The 12099-nt window shown below is 29.8% G+C and overlaps 1 protein-coding gene across 1 annotated transcript; it reads left to right on the top strand.

Annotated features, from left to right (window-relative positions):
- Positions 1–3743: 3743 nt before the first annotated feature.
- Positions 3744–4217, top strand: LOC111638386. The gene has a single exon (XM_023384085.1). The coding sequence runs from the start codon at positions 3744–3746 to the stop codon at positions 4215–4217; it is 474 nt and encodes a 157-aa protein (XP_023239853.1).
- Positions 4218–12099: the final 7882 nt, after the last annotated feature.

Raw genomic sequence — 12099 nt, 5'->3', positions numbered from 1 at the left:
TGGAGAGCAGTCGGTGTAAAGAACATTTTGGGCCCGTTTCGGGGATCCGTCTTATACAAATACCGATGACAATAAAGTAGAAAAATAATCTACTGTAAATGTTAGCTCATGGCCAAAGTTATTGGAAAAAAATCATCAGAAAATGGACATTTTTTTAATTTTTCCTCTTTAATGGGTCCCTTAAAGCTCATGGGTTGCGAGATGTCATCCGGTTGCACCTCCTCTCATAAGACTTGCTTATTCCAAAAACAACAGATTCCTATTAATTTATCAGATAATTTCCACAGCAAACAGTTTATGTCTTTCCATAAACTCCATGTCTCATATCAATTTTTTCCTCTATGCATTCATAATCTTAGTAATAGGTAATAGTTTACGTCTGCTGTACCTGGATCTCCAACAGAATTCTGCAAGATAGTTTTAAAATAATTATTTCGCAACGATGCAGGTTTATTCTTCCAAAATTATTTTAATATCAAGTTTCTGTTAGTCTTGTTATTCAATGTTAGTTTAACTAATTTATATGTTTACCGGATTAATGATTTACTATATCCAGAATATCAGAGGATTTTGGAGCTATTTCTAACGTTTTCTTGCAAAATTTACCAAATATGAGAAAAAAAATGGAAAATTCAATACTATATTTTTCGTTAGAATTTCGCTATTTAAACGGTTTAATTCGAACTTGCACTGATTTCTATTATCCTCATAAGTTTTTACCTTCTCTTGTAACTTGATAGTCCTATGTTTTGTTCTGAAGTTATTACCAAATTCAAATTAGAATTATCTATTTCAACGAGTTCTTTGCCGGCAAGTTTCCAGGTTTATCCCCCCTCTCTTTTGTATATTCTGTTGTTTTAAATTAGATGTGGGTAGTTCAGATTAGAACGGTTCTAAAGGAATCGTTCCGTACTCGGAAGTACGAGGAACAATCCACACCGAGTGTCCAGACAGTTCCTGTCGTAACTAATATCGCGTTCTTCATTTTGTACAGTACTTTTACGAATACGGTTTTCCACGGAACGATGAATTCTTTATCTGGATTTGAACTTTAACTAATGAAAATGTTCTATGAATTTTTAGTAGTAATCAATTAGTTTATAGTATTTTAAATTTACAAAGATATTTTAAAAACTTTATTTTTATTAGAGTTCATAATTAATTGTTTTACTGTATTAGTAACCAACAAATACGTTCGGTATCATCTATGCAATTAGGAAAATGGCTAAACGTTAAAGTGAAAATCTTATTACAAATTTGATTTTAGCTTACAGTTGTTATGTTTATGGCGAAGTGTCGAGGAGATCAAATTATGAGAATAGTGGGTAGTCCAGATTTTCTGAAAGTCTATATATTCTCCTGAATCCTAGAGAATAAGCATGAAAAATTTTATGCGGATCGGACAAAGGGTTTAGGAGTTAATAAGGGGGATGAAATCAGAAGAGGAGTAAGAAGTCCAGGTTTAGTGGTTCTATAATTTCCTAAGATTAAGAGTTAATTAAAGAAGAATAATTTGCAGCAGATCAACCAAAAAACAAAGAATAGAGAAACAAATATATTATATCCTACATAAAACCGACGAGAGACTGTCTAGTCCATTCCGACGTTACGTAATGATTCCGAGGAACCGTCTAGCCTAATTGATCTGACAGAACCGTCTAGCTTAATAGTTACACACTTGAATGAGTTCCAATAGATCCAGCAGCAGAACTGGATCTTTCACCTCTAATTCTAATTCCGTTCGAAGAGGTTCGTTGTAAACGTCCGTAATTTTGCTCAATCCCAGCACAAATTAACGAAATTCTTATCAAAACAATATCAATAACACTTTTCCTAACCATAATGAAAGCTTTAGAAAAATATTCTCTATTAATTAATAATTAGAACGTAGAATATTCACATTGTGAGCAAAACACACCAGTAGTAACGAGTGTAAACAATGCCTCCAGCAACGACGTTTTGTTGGAGTTGTAGATTTATATTTTTATAAATTAATTATATCTATAATAGAAATATTATAAAAACTTTTGTTATAATTTTCAAAACTTCCATCAACTGAAACACCACTTTATTATTTTATACATTTTAAGTTCTAGCTAAAGTAATTACGTTAATTTATAAATCTTCAAATTTAAAGTACTTGGAGAAAAATAATTTTAAAGTTAAATTTTTGAGAAATAAACCATAAAATTGCGATATTTTTGCCTTGTGTTAAATATAATGATAAAGCTTTCAAAATTATGAGATGAAATTTCTGTTAATTGCATTTATAGAATATATTATTGAATATTTTTTATTACAATAAGTTTTTGTTGAATTTAGAGTGTAAAATACTTAATTAAATTGACTTATTATTTACTTTAGTGGCGGTGACACAGAATTATTGATGACTGCGGATTAGAAAAATTTATTTCAATGCAGAAAAATAAATACATTTTAAATTTTTACGCTTTTGGCATAATTTCAAACATTAAAATTTCAAAATAAGTAATAATTTTAGCTTAATAAATATACGTAAAAGCTTTCTTATTTATTGATCATAGAAATAACACTAAATACATTAATTACGAATAAACTATGCAATTCTTACTAATTGTAAAAATATTAGAAATGAAATAGTTGATCAAAAAAGAATAATTAATAATAATAATAATAGGAAATATCTACAGAAATTCTTTTAAATTCCTAAACTTCATAATTTGGGAATAAAATAAATTTATGTACTGTACAAAACAAAAGTTAATGCACTATTTTAATCGTATTAAACTAATACATTTAAAAATTATTAAAATGATTCGTATAATATTATAGTTGTTAGATAATATAATAGAATTTTAAAATTTCCTTATTTAATTTATTGTTCCTTAAGGCTCTTATAATCTATCTAGCAGTTGATGATTGAAATATCATATAAAAATATGAAAATATGATATAAAAATTTTATTTTTATAACGTTCAATTAAAAATTTATAATTCTATTTATTCATAGCTGTTTTATTTTAAAGAATATATTAACGTAACTTAAATATAATTCAAGTGATTAATCTTGATCTGTAATATCAGAATCTAAAATACATAACAACTTGTTGTTGTTGTAAAGATAGTACAGTAACCCCTCGTTATATTGTTCATTCGGATAAATCACGATTTTTTTTCCTTCTTTCCAAAATAAAAGAAAGCCCTTGTGCAAATTATTTTTAAAAAATTGGTTGTTATTGAAATTCAGAGAAATGCCGGAAGATTTGCACATGGTGTTCATAGATCTGGAAAAGGCATATAATAGGGTACTAAGGCAAGAGATATGGAGATGTATGAAGGGAAAAGAATGCTCCAGAAAAATGTTTTAGGCTCATCAAGGAAATGTACGAGGGATCGGAGACTCAAGTTAAGAGTAGCATGACCATTACAGAAGGGTTCTCCGTTAATGGTTTACATCAGAGATTGGCCCTTAGCCTTTATCTGTTTGACCTGATAATGAAAGTGTTGGTTTGTGAGGTGAAGTGTGGTGCTCCGTGGAGTATGCTGTTTCCGGGTGATATTGTGCTGTTTGAACCTTCCCAAACCAAATATGAGAAGAAACTGGAAGAATGGATGAAAGTTTTTGAAGAATGGAGCGTGAGGATTAGCAGAAATAAAACAGTTTATATTATCTGAATGGCAGGGACGAGTGCAATATTAATTAAAATCAGAAATGTGTCGCTTTCTATGGTTCCAAGTTTTAAGTATCTAGGGCCTTTGTCAAGATGGGGGAACGATTGAACTCGGAAGTGCAACATAGAATTCAATGTGGAGGGTTGAACTGGAGAAACTTGAGTGGTGTATTATGTGACAAGAAATTCAGCTGCAAACTGAAAGGTAAATTGTACAAATCGGTTGTTAGACCTGGAATGTTGTATGGGGCTGAGACATGGGCAATCACAAGAACCCAAGAAAGAAAGATGGAGGTGGCGGAGATAAGAATGTTGAGATGGATGTGTGGCGTATCAAGGAAGGATAGAATAAGAAACGAGTTTATTAGAGGTTCTGTTAAGGTGGGTCCCTTGAGCAGGAAGATGCAAGAAGACACGTTGAGATGGTTTGGCCATGTAGAGCAAAGTAGTGAAGATTATGCTGGAAAGAAAGTCGGAAAACTGGTAGCGAAAGGAATGAGGAAAAGAGGAAGACCAAGGCTGCATTGGAAAGATAGGTGGAGGAAGACTTGGATCAGAGGGGACTAAAGAGAGAAGACGCCCTTGATAGGAAGAAATGGAAGAAACATATTAAAGAAGGAAACACCGACCCGATATAAACAAACGAAAAGACGAAGATAAAGAAGAAGGTTGTTATTGAATTTCTACCAGCGAAGAAATATTACCTTATTTTAATAATTAACTTTGAAACTATAATGTATGAAATACAACTCACACAATCGGCGTAGACATCAAAAACAGAGAAAACAAGTGAAGAAATTATCAGTAATATCATCACACGTTTGGTTTGTTTCCCTACCTGCGAGGTATAACAAGGGGTTGCACTATTTTAATTTTTTTTTTTTTTTTGTAAAATGATATTTACTGTAACAATTACAGAATTTGCAAACTTAAAACGTGTTTCTTAAAATTTTTATTATTATTATTTTTCTCTTTTAATTTTAAATTATAGATATACTGCTGTAATGTCTCTGAATGTATTTAAAATTTATTTTCTGTTTGAAATTTTGTACTTGTGTGTAATTTTTTATTAAGACAAATTCGAATTTAAAACGGTTCGAATATTTGGTTAAAAATCTAAATATATAAAAATATTTATAACAATCTCTGAAATGTTATCAATTTAATACGCCTAAGTACTCAATCAAGACTAAACGTAGCTTAAAACAAAAAGCGCATCTAAAATAGTACAGTAGAAGCCGTACTTCAGGTTAAATATTAATGCTCTCCTTATCCCCCGAGGGGGAATTTCGAAAAATTCCTTCTTAGTGTGCGTTTTCATGACGTACCCTAACTGTGTACAAAATTTCACTTCTTTAGGTTCAGCGATTTGCTCTGGGCTATGAAGAATCAATCACTCAGTCAGTCATTCAGTCAGGACAAGTAATTTTATATATTTAGATTATGTCTATTCTTTTTGATATAGCTGAAATGACAATTATTTAATTAAATACTGTAGCTTACAACCTTCTTGGTAATTAATTGTTACGACTAAAACAAAAACAAAACGAATGAGATGTTTGGAAATAAAAAAGCAACAAAAAAGAAATCATTTTTTTACTGTACTTCAATAACCAACGACAGAGTAAATAAAAACCAATAAACACTGGTCTTGGATTTCCGCTTCAACAACGGGATGGTCACGTGAAAGTTTTCTGAGTTTTTTCACATGTCTAACACTTAACTGGGAACCAGTTTCCCAAAGAAAGTTCTCCCGGGAGGCATCCATTCCCTTGGCAGATCGCCCATGTCTTCTGTTTCCATTTTCCTTCAAACCAAACCAATACAATTGACCCCCCATAACGCGGTAGATACGTCCTATTTTATAAGAATTTCACGTTGTAGGAATCCTTAAATACATGAGACAATCGCAGCCCGACACGTGTGTAGTTTACGGACTACGGCTGTTTGAAAAATTTTCTTCCATAAAATTAATCGATTCTAGGCTAATTTGACTCAACATTTCCAAAACACGTATAATTTTTTGGGAATAATCCGTATGAAGTATGCTATAAACAAAAAATTGTAGGATTACTTACCGAGTGTGCACCGTTCGACGACGCCATTGCTTAAGCTTGTCTTCGTCGCGGAGCAGCGCACCAAACGGCGGGCGCGTTTTCTGATAAGTTATTTTTCTGGGAAAAATTCGTTGAACTTTGGAGACATCATTAATATAAATAATTTTTATGGCCGTTGAATAAGAAATGTTTCTTTCACAAGAAATGTATAAAATTACAGTGCTGTATTAGACTTACAGTACTTAATTTATATACTGTACAGACGATAGTAAACTAAACTTACCCGCCTAAACTCTCCGTAGTGTGTAAGTATTGATAGTTCGGCTGCTCGTTCACTATTGGTCCAGATTCGACCAATCCTGTCGTGACATGAGTCAGCGATGACATTTTACCGCATTTTACGAGTCTCTTTTAGTGTCTTTATACGAATACGGTCGCAATTTTTTGCCGCGATATACGAATCCGCATTATATGAACCGCGTTATAGGGTGGGTCGACTGTATATAGTTTCACATTTTATATGTATTCGTTACCGTTTTCAAGAGCATTAATACGAGTATCATCATAGTGATTCTGTATAATATGCAAACAAAGCTGTTGATAAATAAGAGTTACGTATTTTAAAATTGTTTTTAAATCTTTGACGGTTTCTTTTAGTAATTTCGTATTTTTTCCAGTAAAAAGTATACTAGACAAAGAAGATAATTTGATTCCTCTTTTTCAACATTTGCTTTTTTGAAATCTTTGTTTAGAAGACATTTAATAAATAATGGATTCGGTAAAATCTTTATGAATACAAAAATCAAACTTGATAAAATTTTACCGAATCACGAACTTCAGTAGTTACTTCGTTTCTAGTAAAAAAAATTTTGTAAAATGTAAAAATCTTCTTGTGTCATTATTACTACTTCTAACAGATTAGATCTCTTACACTTCCTCACTGAGTCAAGCCGCGGTGAAGGGAGTAAATTTCTCTTAAATTTTTTCCTTAGTATTATTCAATAAAAGTAAAGACACGATCAAGAAGTGGGAAAGTGTGATTAGTTATAAGAAATATATGTTGTATGGTTTCAAATTTTTGTTTTCTTACTAGTTTAAGATATGTAGCGACATTACTAACCAGTTTTTGTTTTGGCATTCAAAGTTTGCTGTAAATATAATAACTCTTCGGATTCTATTGTTTTTTAAATATTAAAATGTTTAAATATCACACTTGCAATTTCTTCGTTGCTACGTTTAGCAGTAGTTTCCATCTACGTATAGATTGTTTTTTTTTAATATTAGCGCAATCATGCCTTTATCTCTAATTATTATTCCACAGGTTTCTTAGATTAAAAGCTGGTCCTACTTCGAAGTTAGAAAAGGTAATGTGTACTGTAGGTCAAGTAAAATTAGAAATTTGTGTTTGTTTTCTTTAATAAGTAAATTTCTTTCTTTAAATCAAAGAAGAGCTATGCAAACCAATGTAATGGTTTGCATAGTTTTTCTTTGATGTAATTTTCATTTCAGCAGTCAAGATCTTTTACGATTTCTTCATGAACGAATTCAACCATTTCTCTGTGTAATTTAATTGATCTATTTTGATGTCTTCCTCTTTTATCTACTTTAGGAGTTGTTCTTCCATTAGATATTTGTTTGCAGAAATCTTTACTCTACTTGCTTATTTTTAAAGGCTAAGTAAAGAAAAAAACTATTTTTAAAGAACTATGGAAAACTTGTACATCTAATCCATTTATTTTAAAGGAATATAAATATATAACTTTTTTCATACCTTCGATCCTTGTCTCTTTCATTTTCTTGGAAATAATATTAACTGAAAAAAATTAATTATGCGTGTCGTAATTAAACTAAATCCCAAAATGAGTAAAAATGCTAGCTTCCTTCTCATATTATTATTTTTTTTTTTTTCCTGCATTCTGTTTTGAACCCATAAGACTTTTCTAGTGTTCTGGGTTCCTTAATTCCTGTTTACTCTTGTAATATACCCAAATCCCAAATTTCATTTCTTCTCTCAATTAATCATTTACTTTTTATTATACAGAATAGACCAACTATTTACTTTCTTGGCTGTTATACAGGATATAGCAAAGGGAAAGTGTGACGATCGATCAAAAATGACCCCCAACATTTTTACATTTTGGACTCGGGACCTTGAAACGTTGAGAAACGAATAAAATTTCGGTGATTTTTCAGTAAGTATATTTATTAGTGTGTGGGGGCACGATTTTGTTCATTTAATTTTAAGCTTAATAACTTCTGTGCCTTTTGTCGAAAGTTTCACAAATTTTTCAGGGATGTTCGTGTATTAGGGGAATTGATGCTATTAAATTTTGGTGGTTAAAGGTTAAGAAGATTGGGAGATCGATGGAGATCACGTTTCATATCTCGAGTGGGGTCGTACTCATTATTAGCATTTACATTCCTTTTTTTATATATAAAATGCATCTCTACTCTCAAAATTAAGCTTTTTGTCATTATGTATCAAGCTTAATTTATACAGGTTAATATTTTTAATCGATAGCCTAAAAATTGTTTATTTTTCTTCAAGTTGTTATATAATAAAGCGTCTCATGATTTTTATGGAAAACTAATGGCAATCTTTCATATTATCATCAGAACTTGTCTCCATTGCTATCTTTCGAGTCTTTTAATTAATAAATTTTCATTTATTGCTTTCATCCTTACCTGCTGCATCTACACCATGATGGAATCTAACGGCTTATATCGATTTTTTTCTAATACGCGTAAACTTGCGCATTACCCAAGAAAGGCAATTTGCCCTACCTTCATCATCTGATGTTAGATTTTTATAATATTTTGTACGAGGCTTGAGACTTTATGAGCAAATAAGATGGTATATATAATCGTAAGATGTGTTTCCTAAGGAATTACAGTGTAAAGAAAAATTAAGTCCAACGATCGACGAATTTTGTCGACTTGTTCACCCTCACTACAAATTCATTTTGTGAATGTATTTGATTTACTTAATCCATAATTTATAATTGATTATTCATTCAATATTTATATTAAATGAAATTAATTTAGTGGTAAAACCAACATTCACAAAGCAAGCAATCGATTACAGCAGAAGTCGACTCAAATCTAAACCATACAATATTTTATGGATAGTTTAAGACTCCGTTCAATTATAGTTACATCGCTCATATTGTTTTATGTGTTGCTATTCACAATTCTTAAATTTTTCTTATTATGATAACAGGTTAATTCAATAAGAAAAATTTAAGGAGTTTGTAAAATTCTTATTTTCATAAGAAAGTAATTTTGTAAAATTTTAAATTCCATAAGAAATTCAATCAAAAGAGATTAAACTAGGTATTAGCTGGGTTGAATTTTTGATACTTCTTACTATATAAAAAAAGAAATTTGTTCTTTATACATTTCGACACGGTTTGAGCAAATGTAATGAAACTTTCAGATAATCCAAGAGGTCGATAAATGCTTTTGGTCGAATTAACTCCAATTTCCCATCCACAACAGGTTTCATTTCTACCTGTCTAGAGAGATTTTGGCAATCGAATAAGAAAATTACTTAATCCAAAGTTACCAGCAAGCATAAAATATGCTTTGAGGGGTTTCGAGGATTACGAGTTTAAATATTTGACAATTTTTCACGAAATTTGATCGGTTGGTCAATTATCATTTCATATTCGTCTGCGAATTGTACGTTAGAATTAACATTGGAAAAGATTTGATATTTTGATTTATCTTCTCGTACAGGCGGAAGTTCAAGACTAGTTTCTATTAAGAAACATCAATTCTTGTCTACATGACCAATGACGTTGCCTTATTCCGTACCATCCGAGTAGCATAAAAATTAAAATAACGCTATATAATCACACAAGACCATTAAAAAGCTTATAAAACTAGCCCTTAACTAAAGAAATCAAAAAACCAAATTGAATATTTACACGTTACATTTTTTTCTGTTTTTTTTTATATTTTATAACTTTCGTAAAAATGTTTTTTAAAATATTTCTTTAAGATAACCGGTCCTTGAGCGAATTTCTGTATAAGCATGGATGCTGTGCGCCTGTATGATAATAGCTAAGTAAGGAAGCCAACCAATTAATCCAAGTCAATAACTATGTCATCGGCTTGCTTATTTAGCTGTTCGTCACATAGTCGCCACTCAGGTGTTTCGTGAATGTAATCTAGTGTAAAGCCGTACCGGTATACCGGACAGGCGTGCCTGCTCAGGTATACTTGTATGTGTATACCTGGCTTAAATGTACGATCTCATTGTATTGTTTTCATTCGTTTTTAAAATATTGAAGGCATTTCTATAGTTTCTCATTATTATATTTTGCTTAAAAAGTTATTCACAAATTTAAATTTTGTTATATTTATTCTATTAGTAGTATTCAATAAAGAATACAGTAGTATTCGTCAGTGTAAATGTTAAGGTTATAATTTATGAACTAAATCTTGCATGAAATATATCTTAAGACAGAATTATGTTTCGCAANGAGCTTTCAATTTGTAATTGACTCTTCAGTATAAAATTTGAAATATAGCAGTTTTGCGAAAAAATTATTTGATATAAGCATATAAAATATATTGAATTTAGTTTGAAAATGCAGGAAGAAAATAAAATTTCCAGATAAAGAGGTTTTTGAGATAAAAATATTTGAGATAATAGGTTCAACTGTATCAGTTTTAAATGTATAAATATAGATCACATTAATAGAGAAGCAGAAATTTTTTTATGTTTTATAAAATAAAAATGGCAAAATATATACATTTATTGATGAAAAAAAATTACTAGAATAGAACATAAACTACGAAGAAGCTATTTTCGAATGAAGTAGAGCATAAATTGTCTGAATTTTCCTAAAATATTCCCGTTTAAAGAATAGTCATAAGATATCAAGATGATACTTTCAAAGGACTCAGTGCATTAAACAGAATCCGAGATAAACTAACAAAACCACATTTTGTTGAATGTCTGAAAAATCAGTTTAATCTTGATTTTTCTGAATATTTTTTGTCATTTAGTGTTCATGCGCTATCAATTTTCTATTTATTTTTATCTCTTCAATTCTATAAGCTTTCAAATGACAATAAAATATAACTTAAATATATAAATAACGTTATAAAACAAATAACAATAAAAAGTGGAACTTAAATATATTTATATTCAATAAATTTTTTCTTATTAACAATGATTATTTGAAAATTATAAGCTTATGAAATTTATTCCAATGTTATATTTACTATAAATTTCAGTATTAAGTTATATAACTCTCAATACGATCATCCACCAATTGAAGACCGCTGAATCGGATAGGAATATGACGGATCAAAAAGCAAATTTCAGCGAAGCGACTTTTCATTCGAGTAATAAATATAATAAAATTTTATAGCTTCAATAATTGCTTATAATAAAATTAAACTTAAAATATAAAAATACTGCATATAAAAATTTAAATGTTATGATAAAGATATTAAAATATAAACATGTTATTTTAAGGAAATAATGAATCTCATAGTAACAATAAAAATATCAGTTGGAGAATCGTGCCTGTCGCCACTTCCTAAATCTGCTATGAGGGAAGATGAAGCATTAAAAGGCCTTTAAGAAATTATAAATTCGATTGTTTCTCGAACTTATTATAAGAACATGAAATCTGGAGTTTCGAACAATCTGGATTCAAATTCGAACCCAAATTTTTTAATTTCAATTTAATATAATCTGATTAAATAATGCAAATTAAATCAAATTTATTGTACTCTTGATAAGATTAATTTAGATAGGAAAATATTTTCCCATTTATGCAATAAATTCTGCGTAAATACAATTGTTGATGGATATTTTTACTTGAATGTATTTACTAAAAGCAATTTTAAGCAGATGAAATATTTAGTATAAAAATATTTTAAAATATTAATTAGTGTTGCAACTACAGTGGGACCTCAGGATACGAAATTAATCCGTTCCGAAACTGAGATCGTATCAGGAAAATGTCGTAAGGTGAATCATTTTTTCCCATATGATTACATGTAAAACCAAATAATTCGTTCCAACACGAAAAACTCACTCAAATTAAAGCTAAGTAGTACATTAAAAAAAATAACTATAGTAAGGAAAACACTGAAAAATGCGTTTTGTAGTTGTAAATGTATAAACAACCATAATAAAATAATAATTGATTAAAAAAAATGTAGTTTTATTTGCACTTTACCTTTTTATTACCTTATTTGAAGGTGTAAACTGGTGGCGGAAGAGGGGGAGAAGGGAAATAGAACTAAAACTTAACTTACATAACTTAATGTAACAATAACTTAAAAGTAACTTAGAAAAGATAAAAAAAAAATTAGAGTTGTTTTATATATATAAAACAACTCTAATTTTTTATAATTAAATATATATA

The sequence above is a fragment of the Centruroides sculpturatus genome, unplaced genomic scaffold, assembly GCF_000671375.1.
Source record: "Centruroides sculpturatus isolate CEXI.00-Female unplaced genomic scaffold, Cexi_2.0 scaffold985, whole genome shotgun sequence".
Classification (NCBI taxonomy): domain Eukaryota; kingdom Metazoa; phylum Arthropoda; class Arachnida; order Scorpiones; family Buthidae; genus Centruroides; species Centruroides sculpturatus.
This window is presented reverse-complemented; position numbering and strand designations above follow the sequence as displayed.